This window comes from Accipiter gentilis, chromosome 11, assembly GCF_929443795.1.
Source record: "Accipiter gentilis chromosome 11, bAccGen1.1, whole genome shotgun sequence".
Taxonomy (NCBI): domain Eukaryota; kingdom Metazoa; phylum Chordata; class Aves; order Accipitriformes; family Accipitridae; genus Astur; species Astur gentilis.
This window is the reverse complement of record NC_064890.1, coordinates 26,129,423-26,148,863: the sequence shown is the minus strand read 5'-3', so window position 1 is coordinate 26,148,863 and position 19,441 is coordinate 26,129,423. Positions and strand designations below refer to the sequence as shown.

At 40.3% G+C, this 19,441-nt stretch overlaps 1 protein-coding gene across 3 annotated transcripts in view; it reads left to right on the top strand.

The window, feature by feature from the left end:
- The window catches only part of CPED1 (cadherin like and PC-esterase domain containing 1), a 167,785-nt gene extending 151,444 nt beyond the window's left edge, over positions 1-16,341 (top strand). For all 3 annotated transcript variants that reach the window (XM_049814410.1, XM_049814412.1, XM_049814411.1), the window contains 5 exons: positions 4,856-5,076; positions 5,339-5,440; positions 5,646-5,733; positions 7,596-7,742; positions 13,627-16,341. In XM_049814410.1, coding sequence (XP_049670367.1) covers positions 4,856-5,076; positions 5,339-5,440; positions 5,646-5,733; positions 7,596-7,742; positions 13,627-13,854 — 786 coding nt within the window. In that variant the 3' untranslated portion in view covers positions 13,855-16,341. The remainder of the gene's footprint in view (positions 1-4,855; positions 5,077-5,338; positions 5,441-5,645; positions 5,734-7,595; positions 7,743-13,626) is intronic.
- The last annotated feature ends 3,100 nt before the right edge of the window (positions 16,342-19,441 follow it).

The following is a 19,441-nucleotide window of genomic DNA, read 5'->3' as shown; positions in this document are numbered from 1 at the left end:
AAATTCAGCTGTTAAAACAGGAATTTTAACTTAAAATTTCTTAATAATATTTTAGAGTTAAGTAGTGTTTTGGACTTACAGGTGTTTAAATTTCCTAAGTGTGGTTAATTTATAATGATAGGTCTGGTTAAGAAGTGAATTCCACTATGCTTACACAATCTTTTAAAGCCTTTAAGCTATAATGGAATTTTTCACACAAAACATTTGCAACAGAAGAAGCTGAAAACATCTGTCTGTGTGAAAGCGTTGGTTTTTGTCTGGTAAAATTATAACCTTATGTATGTCTGATCCTTTAGTCATCCTGTAGACAAATGCCCCATTGACCTGAACAGTACATGACTAAGCCTTGTGCCAGACTGTAAGGAAAATGAGATATGGCATATTCTACACACCTGAGCCATCATTTTGCTCATTATCATCATAGAGCTAAATACAGAATCATCCCTAGAGCCCTTGGTTCAAATTATATGAAATACCACATGACACACACAACTACAGTAAGTTCATGCAACCGTATAGAAATAAATGTGGCTATAGCTACCACACATTCAATTACACTAAGTGATTATTGGAATTCATTGAAGCTCTTGGGTTAGTTGAAGGACATAAATTTTCTTACTGGGGCTAAACATCGCTTATTTTAGCCTTTGCATCTTCCAAGCATGTGCTGAAAATGAAGCTGACTTGCAAAAGGTGGACTTTGAAAGGTGCTTTCTGATGGCCTGCATACCCCAACAAAATGTGCTTGGCCAGCTCGCACAAGGGCAGTTTGAAAAGCAGGTAGGATTACCTACAAATGTCCTCTTCTTCAACCTCAATTTTTTTTTTTTTTTTAGGGAAAAGAAAAAGAAGAGTTTGTTTACTTTTCCAGGATTTACATGTCTCATAGCATGGTTGAACCAATAGTTAGAAGCAGATTGTTGGATGCAGACGTGGTCTTAATGAATGGATGCTTTGTGTGCGGATTTGCTGGTGATGTGCTGTGCATCCACCAGTCTGGGATACACTGGATTACAAGGGATGCATATCATTCTATCTGACATCTTCTCTGGACTTACGGGAGAGCATTCCCTTCAAAATCCCCAAACTGCTGATACCTTCCCATGAAGACTGCAAACAGACTTCAGAGCTCTCCATCAGGACTGGAGGGCAGGGACCATAGGTTTCACATAATGCAGTCCTGGTTTTAATGACATATCTTTCAACAATGTTGTGATTTCACTGTGAAAGACGTAGCTGGAGTTAAACAGATTTGCTTGATTCCAGGGATACAGTCCTGGTATGGCTCATACCTACCTGAACAGTCAAAGGCTTCTTGAAAAAGCCAACATGGTTGCTATAATTGACTGACATCTTTGAGAATGACCTACACTTTTGGTCTGGCTTTCCGTACAACCACAAGTCTACTTTGGCTCATTTCTCTCTTCCCCACTTATATCAAGTCTTGACTATTCTTTTAGCAGACCTGTTTCTGAGTGTTCAGGTTAATTTCCCTAGTGAAACAACTTGTATTCCTTACCAATGTGATGTTGCCATCTGTCTCACTCCTGACTCATCCGGCTCAGCCACACCTTCTTCTAGGAACCAGTGTACATTCCCAGATGGACTCTCAGACACTCAACAGCATTAGCTGCCTGATCTGATCTCCTGAGCTTCTGCTTTACCTCCTCATAAGAAGCTCACTTAAGAGTGAAAATTGAGATATTCTGAGGCTCAGAACTCACTCCTTCCGAGATGGGCTGTGTGCAGTCACATCAGTCTTGTGATAATTTTTTTAGAAGTATGTCTGGGCCCTAACAGTTATCTGTTTCACACAGTTATACTGACTACTCTAAAGGTATCTGCTCTGACTCCTGTCACCCCCTTCATGTTCTCAAAACATCAGGACAACAACAACAGTACTATTCGAAGGCCCACTTGATATTTTCCTGTGGTGCCCAGCATCATGCCATTTACAGACTAGAACTGCCACTTTTAAGAGGTGATCATCCCTAACTTGTTTCTCTTGGTACTGGTTTTCTAAATGGCTGCACATAGTGCCCTCCTATCCGCAGACCTGGCCAGCTAGGTACCCCAGCACAGGCTTGAAAACTCATTCATGGATCCACCGCTTGTGTGTGTGTGCGTGTGTAGGTGTAGAAACTGTAAAGCCCTACAATGCTAAAGTATTTAATCATGTAAATGGGGGTGGGGTGGGGTGGGGTGATGGTGGTGTATGTTTTGCTCTAATTTTGACATAACAAAAAAATGGGAAGGAGACTAAGGAGTCAATCTCAGTCTTTGATGCTCTGCAGTGTTTGAGACTTTGGGAATATTTAGAATGACACTTCACACTTAAATTGCTAGAGAATACACAATGTCGGCAAAACAAGACATCTGTGCATCATGTTCATTGGCCTTCACCATGGTTCTTCTCTCCTGTTTTTTCCATGAAGGGTGTTGTTCTGCTATTTGAAATCAGTGGTAGATGAGATTAGACCAAATACAGCTAGAAGGAGAAAATATCTATCTGAATCTTAGTCACAGTAGAATGAAGAGTGAGTTAAAAATGCCACATCTGCCAAATCAGTGTAATTAATAGCTGAATATGCTCCTTTGCAGTTAGAAGTCCCTATGTGCAGTGATAACAAAATGGTATTGTATGTTATTAGAAGTAGAAGAGAAACAATCTAGCATGTACTACCAACTGCTCTATGTGTGTAACCTGGTAGAGCCTGTTTGTTATTCTGCTAATGATGTGTTGTGTTTTTACAGAAATGTTTTCACCCACATTGCAAGTTAATGATATCTTTGCCTGCTAATATCTGAGAACTGCTTTTTAAATAGATACACATCTAGATACTACAGTGATGGACTTATGAAATGGAGATTAAAGATACATGGATATAGACAGATTGGAGAGATTAACAGATTTTGCAAGTTAAAAGAACTGTTGTTTAAAACCTCAAGTTAACCTACTTTAAAATTAGGACATATTGTAAGCATGGACTGTCTTCCTAGTTGTGCATGTTTGAGTCTGTCAGAAGAGGGAAAGAAAGAAATCCAACCAGGCCTTCCAAGGACCCAAGGATCCTTGACTTCTGTGAGTCATGTTATGCTTGGTTTAAAGAGGTTTCTTCTGACATGATGTGAAAAGAGTCGGAAATCCCCTTGCATGTGAGAGAAGTGCTTGTGCAGCACAAGCATGAACAGCAGCTGTTTAAGAATTTACTCTATGAAGCAGCTTTGAGAGGTCCAGGACAGGAGGTAAAAGAGCCTCTATGTGCTCAGTGCTTGTTTTAATTTCTTTGCTACTATACATAATCTATCAAGGGCTTCTCTGCAGCCCACGATGGGCAAGGCATGGGAAGTTCAAGTCATGGTCATGCCTATTCTTGGCCCTGCCACCAGATAGGTTATGTTCACCTGAAACTGCTTCTGTTCTGTGGGAACCATCATTGGTACACTGTTGTGGCTTATTTTTAATCACAATCGGTTCATAGTGGGAACTGGAATTAGTTCCTAAAACTGTCATTCCTGAAGGGAACAGATAAATAGAGATGTGATAGATGAGAGGAGTCCAAGATGCTTTTACCACATAAAATCTCTAAGAGAAGCTTTGGAAATGTATTCCTGAACATGTAATCTTGTGCAGTCTGAATTCTATTTGCATAACCAAATATTCAAGGTGGAAGTGGTAAAGCATCAAACCCCAAATCAAATTAAGAAAGCAAACAACAAAAACCCAACTTAGAGGATGGGTGCCAGAGGAGGTAGGAGAAACCCTATGCAGAGAACTGGGCTGTTACTATGTTACAGATCTATGGGGTTTCTGACTCCCAGTTTTACATTTATGCTCCTCTATGTGTATTTCTGGCTGAGGTGACTGTGGTAATAACCGACTATGCACACAGTTTCATTGGCAAATGACAGTGAACCTGAGTCCTCTTCCCCTTTGGACTCTTGTCATTGCTTACAAGTCCTCTTCTGCAGGAGGAAATGCTAGTCCTATCCACTAAAAATAGGGCAATTACATTAAAAAAACCCCACATGTTAAGTTTCGTGGTCTCCACATACAGAGATGCTTGATTTGTCAGGGGATTCTACAGAAAAAGTAAGGAGCAAGCTCAAATCTGACTTCTTCATTCATTTGCAAGTTCAGAGTAGCCCAGCAAAGACTGCTGATATTTGAAGTACTTCTGTCATCCTGGCAGCACTTCTAACTCCCTTGAGGCCACCACGATGCTTCCTGGTGGTCACATCACACATGCCAGGACTCTATTCAGATTATCTTCCACCAAAATAACTCCCCCTTTTTTCCCCTCTGAAATTGCAGAAAGACCATCTCTCTACAAATAAGGCAGCAGCTGCATCCATTGATGTGTGTGTGTGTGTGTGTGTGTGTGTGTGTGTTACTTTGGTGTAAATTCTAATGAATCACATTTATGGAAGACAGACATTAACCAAGATGTGCTGTGTAGGAGCAAGCCACATGAAAAACTGGAGGAATGAAAGCAGGAAACTGCAAGCAATCACAAGAGGCTCTGTACTAGCAATTGGAAGTAAATATAAACATAAGCAAAAGAAATTATCAACAAGGATGAAAATGCAGGGCTAACTGTGCAGCTATAGCCATCTGTAACCTGTACTTTTTGTCTTTGAAACACATAATGTAGCTTTTTGTTAATCACACAGATTTTGCTGAAGCAGAGCTTTAGTATTTAGATGTCAGGGCTGGAGAACTGGCAGCTCACAGAGATATTTCTTGAACATTATAAGAAGTGTTTAAAAACCTGCAAAGTAGCTGTATTCTTTTCTTAGCTTTTGGTTTTTGGAATGTACAACTTCTAAGTCATACCTTTTTTTCCATCCAAAGATTCTTTTTATAGGTGACTCAACTAACAGAGGGATGATGTACTATCTAATAGAAAGGGTGAATAAGACTCTTCAGGAATGGCAAAAGACTCATGACGTTAAATGTTATCATAATATCAATGAGGGGAAAACATTTATCAGTTACTCCTACTACCCCCGGTTTTGGATGAACGCAAACCAGAGACCGACTTTTGAAAAAGCACTAGAAGAACTGCTGCAGAGGTACTGTACAAACTCTATTGCTGGCTTGTTTGTATTCTCATTCTATTCACAAATGTGTTTAACACATTTTACAATTAAAGTCCATAAACAATTAAACATAACGTGTGCAGACCGTATTGTGTGGTTGAAAAATAGTAGAAAATTACATCAGGCCTCTGATCAGGATGCCAGATACAGTTCACTGAAATGCAATGCAGTGCAGTTAAAATGTTTGCCATCTGTTTTAAGGCAACATGTGTTGTTTTTCCTTTCTGGGTTTCAGATCACGTCCCCTGGAGAACACAGACCAGACTGTATTAATTGTAGGTGGCGTTCAGTGGCTTAATTCCAATCACCTGCAAATTATCCAAAAGGTGTTGAACAGGTAATGTTATGTACTTGGTGTTATTCCAAATCTTGATATGATAAATTATGAGAAACAACTTGACAAAAAATTTTAAACACAAACATTTCATTTGTTTTGTCATGGGTGTGCACTTAAGTGACTTTGAAAAAATAAAAATGCAATGTCTTTTGATGTGTCTGATAAGTAAAATGTGTGTCCTTTTTTTTTTTCATTCACTAAACAGGGAAAATCTATCAAATATCCTGGTAATTATCAAATCCATAGGGATGGGCTTTCACCTCCCAGTGGATGGAATACATTCTCTGTCACAGGTAAGCTACAGTACATTTAGAATGCATTTTCACGGAAGACTTGTCATTTCAGCAATAATTTTGCTGTCTGGTCAAAATATGTTACAACCTCTGCTGAGCAAGCTTTAGGTGGATCAAAGAAAGATTAGTGTTTGCCTTTGCTCATACTGCTTGCTAATACAAATTCAAACTAATTTGCCTTATTTCGTGGATTCCACCACAATCAGAGCACCGTTCGAGACACCACGCTCAATCAGCCATCCCAAGAACCAGAAGAAGCTCCAATATTAAGCCTGCTGCCAAAGTTGAGAAATCGAGCTGAGGATAGGCAGATTGCTCCGTGTACCACGCTGAGCACAGGCCCTCCCCAGGCTTCCTCCATGGTTACTGCCGGATCAGACTCACTGGTCTGGCTGCATTGCACGGCTCTCCATAAATCTATCTAAACCAACCTATGAAGCCAGAACATTCCAGAGCAGCTGGAATGGACCGGTGAATCTAGCCTGTTATTTGTATACTAATCGGATGTTACAGTCAGTTTAAATCATATCCAAGACTCTCAGAGTAACAGATGGGCTCATTTCAGTGTGCTCTGTAACTCATTCAATTCAATATTTTTATTTACAATTTGGGCGGTAGTTTTCTATTGAACACATATAAAATGCGCGGATGAGACGGGGCTGGGAAGCGCCGGAGGGCAGAACAGAGTAAATGATGCCTACCAGCGCTCCAGCTATTCACAGGTGTTGAAAAGAGAAAATTATTAGCTTTCACAGTTTACGTACAGCACTCCTATCACACTGGGGACTGGCGCCAATGTCTTTTTGCAGCCATAACACACTGCTGTGTTCAGTGTGTGACTTACTGCTGCTCACACCCTTCTTTTCGCTGTGGAGGCTGCCCTGTCAGATTTTGCCCGTTTTTTCTAAGTTAGTACTATCTGCTTTGTCTCTGCTGAATGTCTTCTTACTGATTCCAACCATTTCCTTAATTTATCCAGATGACCAGATTAGGATACAGTAGGGAAATTGTTGGCATCAATATGAAGAAATGTTGTTGTAGCTCCTCCCATAGCTTTCAGCAGAGTTTAGTCCTAGGACGAAGAAGCAGAACTTTGATCAAAGGTGGGTGGGGAAAGCATAGAAAGAGTACTGAAGGCTTCCCAGGACTACCTTTTTCTGTTTCTCATCCAGTAAATTTATAAAACTCCAGAAATCAACTACAGTGCATAACTGACATTCTTTTCCCTTTCAATATTGGAATCATATGCCAAATTACCCATGTGGTTTGGGCACTCTGGACTTCTGGATTACCCCAGCTACTCTCAAAGCTCTTCTGTCTGCAGTATCAAATCCACCGCCTTACCAAATTTATGGCTAACCTTTTTTCTATTCCTGGCATTCCTGCAGTATCCTCAGAAATAATAATCTGTTCTTCAGTATAACCATTTCTAAGATACCCATAGCCCTATACTCCTTGTTAAGCAACAGTCTCAATGACTTTGATTTGAAGCTGAATTTTTCTTTACAGGAACAATTTCACCATTTGTTGCAGACAACTTTATAATATAATTTTTTTTTCTGAATTACACCTCATATAGGCTAAATACATATTAAAAAGTTACCCAGTAATTATATTTTAAACAACATTGAAATCTTCCTATGAAGGAAGCTGCATAACTACTGAAAATTAGTTATAAGTTCTGCAGAAGTCTGCAACAGTCTTGAAGTAATAGCTATTTTCAAGATTGAATTTATAGTAATTCATGTCTGGAGTGTAACATAATTGCTTTATTCAAAATGCAGTTTTGCTATTCATTTCCATACAATAACCTTTAAACAGTCCTTCTGAGAAGACATTGCAATATTTTATCTGGAATGCAGGCAGAAGTACAAAACTTATGGAATGAAAACTTGATTATTCTGGATACAGCAAAAAATTTCGGCTATGAAGTTGTTGACACCTTTGTCATCACCATGGGACGTTACAAAGAATTTCTGCAAGGGAAGTGTGGCTGCCATTTCCATGAGGTAATAGTTTACACTTGTATCATTCCCAGGTATTTAAGAGAGATTTTAACTGTCCGGTGCTTAGAAGGTATGCAACAAGGTTCACATATGTGACTCAAAGTTAGGCCTGAATAAAATCCATGGAGATAGCAGTTTGTATGGCGGCACTTGTCCCTCGCCACTCAAAGTGCAACGCTGCCCCAAGACGGGCCGAACTGCTGTAGTGGTGATTCCTTGAAATAAAAACAAGCATGCTCTTCTGCAAAGGTAACCCCTATAAAAGGATGTTGCACCATTTCCAGGTTCTTATGTTATTTGCTGTGCATTACATATCCCTAGTGCTTCTACATGGACTCAGTTTATCTTTTTGCCATACCTCAGTCTCACAGGTTTTTGTATGAAGCGTTCCTAACCGAGCAGCCCAGCAGAATCCCATCGAACCATAGGTACATTGAAAATGGAGCTTAAAATTGAAAGCCCAACCTTACTGCTGTATATGTTGTTGTATGTCTGAGAGAGAGTTATCTGGGGTAGTTACAGTGACCGACTATACAGCAGAAGTGTAAATCTCTTGTTCTCACTCACGCCCATAATTCTGCTTTTTTTTTTTTGTCTGAAATCTATAGAAATTCTGTCTTCTGTTTTCTAACTACTGGACTGGTGAAACAGGGACATGGTAAAATATGTGAGTAGGGCAGTTGAGAACATATTCTTCTGTTCTTTCAAAGTTCTGGCAAGGAATCTTCAAAATATATTACAAATGAGAGGAGTCCATGGATTAAATAAAAAACGAATAAGCAAACACATTATTATATCTAGGCACAAAATCAGCCCAGAGGCTGCCAAACCAGTGAAAGTAAAGAGTTTGAAAAACACGATATTTAAAGTTTTTCTGGTTTCCTTTAAGATGTATTTTGAGTATGTGGTATGTCTTTTTATAGTGAGTGCTATTCCCCATCAGCAAAGGAGGGATCTGTTTTAGTTTTGGATTTCTTGTACCTTATGTATAGCAAATGAAGAAATGCACCCCTGGTTTGGTGCAGGCAACCCTGAATGAAAACAAGAGTATAATTTCTGAGTAGTCAAGTAAGCAGGTACCCTCTGCCATAAGGCTGATGACAGTAATTTTGCATATGAAAGTTAAAGAACTCTCACCACCAGACTATTCCTATAGCTTCCAACCAAGTCCTTCCTCATACCCACGCCACTTGTTGGTATAAAAGGCCAGTTCCTAGGTTCCTGTTATGAGTAGTCAGTTTGCTGAGAATCCAAACGTGTCCTTCATTGCCCTAAAGAAGACCCATGAATATTACATTACTCCCTGTGGAAACCAGAAAAAAATCTTTGAGGAATAAAGTAGGCTCATATCTTTCTAGGTGCTTAGCTCCTGATTCCCAGTAAAAAATATTTCTTCAGTGAGAACTAGAATCGTGCACTCAGACATCATCAGTAACCCCATGCCTCAATTCATTGCCAGATGTAAGGGCAGAGAAGCCTTCTGCTACCTCTATAGATAAAGTCATGTTTAGCACAGTAAGAAATTGCATGTGATGCTACAAGGATCTTCATTCTTATGAACTGAATCTGGGTTGTCTGTTTAACAAAAGACTAGGAAACTACCACAATTTATTCCATTAAAATCTGTTTAGGACCATAAAACTTGAACTGTCGTATCTTTCAGGAAGATTGCATTTCCTCTGAGTGATCAAAAGAGAGAGGACACATGTAAGTTCTTTCACAGAATGTAACATAGAATGAGAAGAAATTGTTACCAAAAAGTTAAAACTGGAGGAAAAAAAAGGATGCAATGAAATAAGTCTCTTTGAAACCAAGAGTTAATGAATTTATGCTGTTTCACATTCAGCTGGAGGCTTTGAGCCAGTAAAAAGCTACTAGTTGGAAGAAATCTCAGGAGTTCGGTTAATGACTAGAATAATGACACAAGCAATTTGTATCATTTAGAAGACAGAACTCCACAAGTTAATTCTTATGGTGAAAACCCTACAACTTTTTTTCTTACTGTTATCAAAAGTGCACAAATATTAAAAAAGACTATCACCCATGCAAGTGAAATGCTAGCATTTTTTCAGCATGAATTTAGGAATTTGTTCTCTGCCAAAACAAATTACTTCAAATAAGAGAGACCACCAAATGTTTTCGGAACCTCTCAAGAGAAGGATAAAATCCCTTTGCTTGTTTTGCCAAGTCATGCCTATTTTTCTGTAAGCCTCACTCTTGGCCAGACCTGTTCCCAGGACCTGGACATGTGCAGGGTTAACGCAGGAGCTCCATAGAGCTTCACAGGTGCAAAGGTGGGCCATGACACCAGGAATAAAGTGGAAGCGCTAACTTTTGCTGTGAAGAAATGTCAGGATAGCTATGATATATTTTTCTTAAAGATCCGAAAGAAGCAAAGATCTAAAAATAAGGTTTGCTTCATCAGACACCCACAGTATACACTGGAAAACAAAATATACTGTGGCTAATTAAACCTAGGAGTAGTTTAAAACAAACAAACTGAAATTCAGTGGTGATGACAGTAAAATTCAAGCATAGGCTCTGGCATGTCCTTGCGGTGTCTGCTGGCCAAGGCCTAGCATAGCAAGCCTAACTTTTTTCTTGTAGCCAGTGGATTATATTTAATTCTTTCAGCCACAGCAGTCACCTTTGCATAAAGCAGAATAAAAAACAGAATACCTGTAAGGCTTTGATTTTTCTCCTTAAATATCACAGAGATATAATATCAGAGACGGTCTGCCGGATAACAAATGCATTCCCAAAAGAGAGTGGGGAGGCAATCACCTGCCACTGGTTGGGCTTCTGCTCCAGTATGAGGCTCACTGGGACTAAGCAGAGGTTTGGGAGCGTTGTCAGACCCGTCTGACCTCACGTGCTGTGTGTCAACCTCACAGCTGGTTTCCACGTCAGGCTCCTCAGGAGCTCACGTGTTTTCGGCCCATTGCCATGGCCTCTGTCCTGCTTTGGGACCAAACACAGCAGGCGTGGTTAGTTAACCAATCCTTTAATCTACTCTGCTCAGTACATGAGAGAGGCACGAACGCAGCTGAGTCCAATTGGAGCTGGAAAAGAGGGAGTAGGTCACATAGCAGATATTTATGCGATGGATAAATAGTCCCATGGAGTAAACGCCTCCCCCCATTTCACCCAAATGGCTATATTGACCCTTTTTTGTCTAGAACCCAGATGTTGGTGTCTTCCTGGGTCATTGCTGATGCTCACCATTTCCACAGAGCTTTTGAGCGAAACGGAGAGCTTCAAAGTGAAATATTTCAGATGCTTAGTATGGAATTGGGTGGAAAACAGCAGGGCGTGATCGGTCATCAGCATTTGTCATGCACTCCTCCATCATTTTGTATGAGCTCATGTGCAGATTTGGCCTTGTTTCTCTGCCGGAGGAATCTCAACAGAGGGTATGTGTTTCTAGGGAGGATCAGGGGAGAACGAGGCTCACGGAGCTCTTGTTAATGAGGCTTAAGAGGTCATTGCACCTGAAAGAGGCATAGATGTGCCCAGGAGAATCTATCAGCCACCCAAAACCAGACCTGATCCTTGAGGAAAGCAAAAAGAAAGTCCTTGAATGCTTTTGATACCTCGTTAGTTTTTACAGTTTCGTCATCAGTTTATTTCTGCAACCTGGCAAATGGAGTTTCATCAGGTGCTGAAGCAGTTTGTGCTAGGAAAATGGCATTTTGCCTCCAAGGACGAAGCCGAGAACACTGTGTAAAACCCCAGCGCTTTTCGTGTTTTAAGAAAACAGATGAGATGGATTAAATCTACTGCTTTGTACTTTCACTTTCTTTCTCTTAAAAAATGACCTCCTCAACTCCAGGAAGACAGCATCCCTCTGTAAATGCCACCTGAGCTAAAGCACGACCATGCGAGAACAGAGGGCTGGCCATTCTGTGCGGTCAGAAAACAAGAACTGAAATGCATTCAGCAGTTTGTATTTAGTTCTCACTAGCTGGCCAAACAGAAAGCTATTTCCCCTGATTGTTCTGATAAATTATTTGAATTCCCACCAAGGCACATCAGAGGGCCTCGGGTCTCCCAGATAGCATAGAAGTCCGCAGCTCTGTAGACCCTACAATCTTCTCTCAGATTGCCAAGGTATCTGGACTCACAAAGGGAATATATTGATCTGGGACAAAAAATCTTGCATAACTCTGGCACTTTCTGCCCAAACATACTTCTAGTTCTATGCACACATGCAAACTTGATTTTTCAATTATGTCATTCTTCACAAATCTTATGGAGATGTAGATTGGCCAGCAGTTATAAAGACCTTTATGGAACCTATTTTTTAATTCAGATTTATTTCCTACTTTAATGGCAATGAAATCATGGTCACAACATAAAAACTAGCAACCTTGGGATTTTGGTATCTTAATCAGTGGCTGGCTGCTGGATGAACATTAGATTGCATTCCTGGGAGATTATGCCTAACAGGAATGCAGTTTGGGTGACTGGTTCAAGGTGGCATCGTTTTGAAATAGTTGTGAGATCTAAGGCACTAATTTAGAAAAATGAACCTCCAGTAATTGCCTGAAAACAAATAACAGCCCTTGGCTTAGCTGTATCAAATTGATCAGAGGATATATTAATTTTCTACATGGATAATTTCTGGTCTTTTTTTAGTTCAGCCAGCTCCCTCATAGCTTCTCTGCCCAGTCTTTCAAGCCTTTGCACATGTTATTCCTTCACTCTACATTTAATTTTGTATGAGCTGCTTCATTATGAGCTGCACTATGTATAAACATTGTTTCTGATTGGCTGTTCAGTGACAGTAAATATACATTATATTTTTGAAAAGCTAATATGGTTCTGCATAAATATAAGCATTAATAAATGAAGTCTGCTTTTTCAAGTGTCTGCTGTGATTGATATAGCAGGAAAAGTGATGGGTATCAGAGCTATCAAGTCAGCATGTATTTACTCTTTTAAAAATAAGTTAACCACTTGGCCCCTTTTCTGCTTTGGCTGGGTTTGCCGACGCCTGGGTTGGGGTCCTCTGTCCTGCATCTGCGCAAGGTTTTGAGGTTTTGTCTCTCTTGAAGTTGCTTCATTATTCATCAGTGACTGTGTGTTCACTGAGACGAGACCTTCAGCATCTCACAGGAGACCACCCCACCAGTCATTAGGCTCCGACAACCTTTCACTTTCTCTCTCGTTAGTGCATGGGTATTTGTTTATTCCATACCAATTAAACATGATAATCCCAGAGCTTTATACATACTTGGGGGGCTAAGGAAGAGCATTCTTCTGCACTAAGTTGCTGAACCACATTGTGGTTATGTCAGTGTGATGCCCCAGGGAGAGAGATGTTAAATTGCACCTTAATTCCCTTCTTGGAGAAACATGACACACGAGTGTTTTCATCTCAATGTGGAGCTGGGCCAGGTTTGCATCAAGACCTGAGAGTGAGACATTCTTGCAGGGCTCACAGCTGAGACACAGCATGTTCCTCAAGTGCTTGGGATCAGAGCAGGATTTAAATCTTCCTGCAAGTCAGGGCTGTCCTGAGTTTATTTTTTCCCATGACAAAAATACAGACGAGCTGTTAAGTATGAATTTTGTTGTTCAGATAAATTGCCCTTAATGAAGAGAACAAAGTCTAATATACAAAGGCATTACAGAATCAGCCAACTGAGTGTAATGGGCCTTTACATTTAGATTTCAAGGCTTAAGTGAATAAGATCTTGCATTTCAATTAGTATGTAACATAGCAAGTTGGCCCACTAAAATACTGTTTGCGAGCAACTTGCAGCTCAACGTGAGAGTATCAGGACCTGCTTTGTGGAGAAGTGTCTCAGCATTTTTGTACACACAGCTCTGTGTCTTTCTAGGTGCAGGCAGAAAGCACTCACATATGTCACTTCTTTTGCAGGTGGTGAAATCCAATCCCTCTGAAGAAAGTCCGCACATAACAATGACGTTATCAAGGCACTATACACTGGGGAAATATCTTGGCAGTCAAAGCAAGCCATCACAACTGCAGGACTATGCCACAAATTCTCAGTCCCCATATCATGTCCGAGGCCCAATAAATCAAGTTTATTCTGAAATCCTTCTCAGCAGGCTCTGTGCAAGTAAGAGGGAGCTTGTCAGCACATAGCCTCTCTTGGATATAATGCTGGGCCTAGAGATGTGCCACTACCTGAGTGACAGTTGAAGGACCGTGGTGAATTTATGACATGCTTCCTCGGTTGGCTGCACACACCCCAACAGAGTCTGGGACCTGTGGCATTTTTCCTAAAACTTTATGAAACCAAGATATGCCCTGGCAACTCTGTGGTGTCAAAATGGAAGATGTAGGGTTGCAAAGGAGAGAAGAGGGGAAGTTACTTGAACTGTTGCCAAAGGCTAGAACAGCTGTAGCTCAAGCAACTGTGTATTAATGATAGTAAAGAGAGAGAAATATATACACTTGAATGATTTGGAAAGGACTGCTTTAGCTCTTCAGCACTATCTAGTTTTCTATTTATAGAGACACTGTAATATTTGAATGTATTTAGAAACTGGCTACATTCCATTTTAAAGAGTTTTATTTTATGTGGATGGGTTCCCCTTCAATGTCAAACCTTTTCTATTTAGACACTTGGTTTATAAAACTTGAAAATGGCTATTAGCATTTTACTGATGATGTCAAGTTTTGAACTCTAGTGTTTTTAGTGAAAACACACCCCTCCTTTGTACCTTAGATGGAACAGATGTCTACTCTATTTTTTGCATGTTCTAAAGCTAACATAGGGATAGATTACTTAGACTTGAGACTGATTATAACTGTCTTGATGTAACATGTAAATATAGTGAATATGTTAACATAACCTTATTTATGGTCCCAGTTTAGGAGACTGGCCATATGCAGGAAGACTGCTTAGATATGTACTTCAGTGTCTACCTTGACCTGTAAGCCAAACAAGTATTCTCCCTGCATGGAAGTGCCAGTTCTTTTATGATTTTTTTGTAAAATACTTGCCCATGTGTGAAGCCAGTGCCACAAACAGAAGAAAAATCCCCTTTGCAAGCACACATAAGAACTCTGGGATCTGGTTTTTAAATTGTCATGAGGTGCATGTGATGTGATGGGAGCAGGATATACTGCCTGCATCTCATGCTTGGCAGAGACAAGACCTCCTCTGAATGCCAGTTTCATGCTGTAGCCCAGCTACATCACTGATGTTTGCAGACCGACTCTGGGTGGAACCCCAGGGAGAGGCTTTACCACCACACTCCGCTGATCCCCTGCCACAGCGCTGGCAGCACGCTTGTTCACAGTTGCGGTGCCCTGATGGGAAACCAAGCACGGCCAAGGCTTAGCAACTGGATGATGGGTTAATGGCACCCCATAAGACTGTTCTCCCTACAAATTATCCAGATAAGGATTTTTACGAATCCAGTCATGGAGCAGGCAACCAAGGCACCACTCTCTCCCACCACGCGCTAGAGAAGGGAGTCAGAACCAGGTAAGTACGAGCCTAACGAAGGATCCACCGAGCTCTGTGGCATGCTTCCCCCTTCACAATTTTACATATAATCCTCCACTAGCTTCTGCTGCCTTTGGGAAAAGAAGATGCAAGCAATGTCAGGGAATAAATGAATTATAGCACAGAACTAATCACCATCTTGCTGGCCTTAGTAGCACACAGAGGGGCTGCCCTTTATAGAAGTAGGGCTAGAAATTCATGGCACCATATTTAGGATTTGCCAAAGATCCTTAAACTCAACACAGTCTGTATCCCCAGCTAAAGTTTTGTGAATTCTTGCTCCTTCAGATAAGATATGTAGAGCTATGATGGGAAATTGTCACTCAGTATGGAGTTTGGCTTCCGTAGGTGATAAGAGGATCCTCAAAAAGAAGATCTGGTGTATCTAATTTAGGAGACTTTTCAGTATATTGACAAAGCTCCTAATTTAGACAATGACATTACATTTAGTGAGAGAGTGTGATTATCTGTTACTGTATAATATGCTGCTGCTGTTCTTACAGTCAATGTCCCTGAATTTCCATGTAAGGTTTTTCTGGCATGGAGCTTTACATGAAAGATGGGTCAGGAGCTGTACATAAATACTGAAAATGTCAGCATTTGGTTTTGAGCAAAATGATTATCTAAGGAATATAATTGTAAGTAAATGATATAATATATAATCTTGGGTCTGGAATTCCAGGGCTGCACAACCTTAAAGCTGAAGGATTTTAAATCAGATCATTAATATTAGTAGATGCAAAATGCAGCCAGATGTCTTTGGTATTAAGATGATCAATGATCGGTGTATTACAACTCTGCTTCTGTTAAGATTTTTTTTTTTGTAGCTCATTTAAATCCACATGCTGTTACTGTTATTGTTCTGTACACAAATGTTTTTAAGGCATGAACTGGGTTTTTATGTTTGGGGTTTTTTTAATCAAAGCCTATTACTGAAGCATCAGCTATATTGATGAAAAGGAAAGAGCTGACTTTGTTATACTGTACTGATACCAGCAAATGTGCAATTCATCACTTCTGGTTTCACCACAAAATGGTTTACATGTGCTGTACACCCAGATGTCTTAACGTTTTCCAAATCTTAATATTTTTCAAATGTATCGAGTGGAAATTTTCTTGTGTGTTTTCTATTTTTTACATGTCCATGTACACACATATGTCTGTACAAAGTCATTGGGACAATTTGCAAATTGATCTTTATTTAAATGAGTTCTTTGAATAAGTTTTTTCTAATATCATATACACTCCATGTAATCTTGGGAAAAAACAAGGGCAATGCAGACTAAAACAGGTACCAAGGTACATTTTTCATTATTTAAGATGTATCTAGCATCTCTCTAGGTATGTGAAAGAAGAGAGTTGAGATTGACATGGAAGCATCGCTTGCTTATACACATTAACATTTACAGATTATGACAATAAAAGAATTACCGTGTTTGAATTCCAGTGAGAGCGCATGTTGCAGTCAACAGTTTACTCTAGAATTATCACATCAGCTGTGACATTTTGCCTGAATAAGCATTGAAGTGTTCCTACTACATTAAGGCTGATTCATAATGTAGGACTTTTTACCCCCATATATTTACCTTAGTCCCATTACTTACCATTAAAATAGCAAAGGACCTAATTGTCGAGGCGACTTCCACCTCCTAATACAGACATGAATAGCCCCGGAATTGGTGGTAGGATTGAAATAATCAGGCTGGGGAACAAGTACAGCAAGAAGTTTTGTTTCCTGCTCAAGTCTGCCCAGCAGCACATGGAGTTTAGAGTGGAATCAGGGTATACTTTAAGCTACAGGCAGAGAGACTGGAACCGTGCTGCAAAAAAAATACATACTCTGACATACAGAGCAGTAATGTCGGCTATTATTGCATCCCTTTAACCTTTAGGTGAAACTGCAGTATGAGGTACCAGTGTCCAATGAGTTATAACTCCTCATCTCTCGTGTAACTCCACAGATGTTGAACAGTGATTCAGGTTTGAGCCTTGCAGGGTAGGTGGCCACCATGATCAAGTCCATCTCAGTGAGTACCTTTGGAATAACTGGCTATAATAAAAAAGATTTCCCTATTTGTAGGGAAATGCCTTGACAAGTCAGCTTTGTCATCAGATGCTATATTACAAATATAGCAAGGAGCTGAAAGAATGGACTACGAATACTATTTTTACGCTTAGTATTCATTTGAAAATGTTAATCTTCAGAATAATATCTTTCACACGGTTAAATATAAGGCCTTTATTTTTCTCTTCTGTGACATATTAAAGGGACATCAAAGTCAATTTATTTGCTTAGGGGGTGGGGTCGTGGGGCATCCAATTACCTCAAGTTTGAAATAACCACTAATAGTTATGCTTCTGTTGCTACGCTGAGCCAAAGAGAATGCTTTGAAGATGCAGATATGTGTGATATTAAGTTGACTGCAGTCCAGGGATCTTTCAGATTACTTTTTTAGAGTAAAGCAATTTTTTAGAGGTGCAGTGAGCTATTTGGCATCGAGTCAAACTGCTAAACAAGCCTCTGTAGACTCACATGAAAAATATAGTCTTACCTTTTCGTTTGCCTGCTAGCCTTGCATCTGGGTTGCTTTACCTCACTGTTAAGACTATCTGTACCTGCTCTACTCCACATCAGCCTTTCTTTCAGGTGACCGGAGAAGTTTCTGTTTCATCGTAGAAGCAACTTTTGGAAATCTGAGAGATGTTTGTTCCACATTCAGGCTGAACCTTCAAAATATCAATGTTATTATCTTAATGTTTTTGTCAATTCCAACAGCAAAAGATCTACTGATTGCAGCAGGGGTAGAGCAAGGCTCTTCTCTAGGGCAGTGATTTTCTCTGATGAATTTAAAACAGCCATGTTATGGTAAGTACTTAGCGTGCACTAGCACTTAGCTCTTCATGGAGCTTGCCTTTACTGAGCCAAACTCCATCTTTCAAACTCCACTGCCATCTTTGCCTGTGTAAATCTTCAAAACACCAGAACAGTCAGTGTATAATGCAGGCATACCTATGTATTGGTGCTGGTACATATCCTGCAGTATTTACTGGTACCTTCACACTATCTATGGAACAAAAAAGACCTGACTACACAGTAGAAAGTTGCTATGCATTTTAGCCTTACTCGCCTGTGGACTGGTGGTACTAGAAATAGTGTTGCATGTGTCAGTCTAGGCCAGGACCTAGAACCAAGTGACCTCGGAAACTGCTCGAGTCATTAACTTGAATGGGCAAGATGGGCCCGCAGGGTCACAAAAGGGGCTCCTGCAGCACCAGTTTCTACTGTGATGGGCTTCTCCCTTTTCTACGTTCATTCATCTGGCTGCTTGGCCAGCTCCTCAGCAGCTGCGGGCAGCCCTTCTTGCAATCCTTCAAACATGTTCAACAGCCTTGGCAAGGTATACCTTGTTAAGTAGCACTGAACTGAAGATAAAGTGTATATTTAAATAAAATCTGAACTGAGATCTTGGTGAAACACAGCACCTACCCAGCACCTCCTTCATTTCCTCTAGAAATGAACTGCTCTAATGAGGAGCAGAATTCAGTCCCTTTCATCTGAATCTCAGATAATGGGGGTTTTTCTCAGCTTGTGACAACCTTTTTCCCCACTGCTTGCTTGCATGAAATAAAGGGAGGGATCTTCTCTGCATGCTCCCGCCTAACAGAGTGAAATGAGCTGCATTCACACAGTCACTGCAGTAGGCATTTCCTTCATATACCTCATTATGGCGACAAAATTTCTATGGCAGATGGTGTGTTCAATATTGTGATTTTTTTTAATCTGTCTTGAGCAGTGAGAGGCAATGCAGTTAAAACAGCCAGTGCCTGCCTCAGTGTCTGCCAGCACTGCCGGCCCCAGTGCTGCTCTCAGGATGCTAGGCAGGTTCTGGGTGAAGACAAGACTGCAGAACTAAAATCCTTGAGTGAAGAATCAAAAGGCTTCAGACACCTTTTGCGAAGTCAGGGCAGTTCTGAAGAGCTCACTACAGATCAAGTGGGCAAAATTAAAGTCATAAGGAGCCCTTTAAAGTCAGTAAATTTTGCGCGATATTGCCAGGTTTTGAAGGCCAGGTCTGTACTTTGCAGAGTTTCTCACTTTGCCACGTTCTGAAAACATCTTTTATCTTTTCTTTTGTACTTGTCATTATCAACTTCCATATTTCCATTATGATTCTCTAGGATTAAGGAGCTTAAAGTAATATTTCTGCTCTGCCT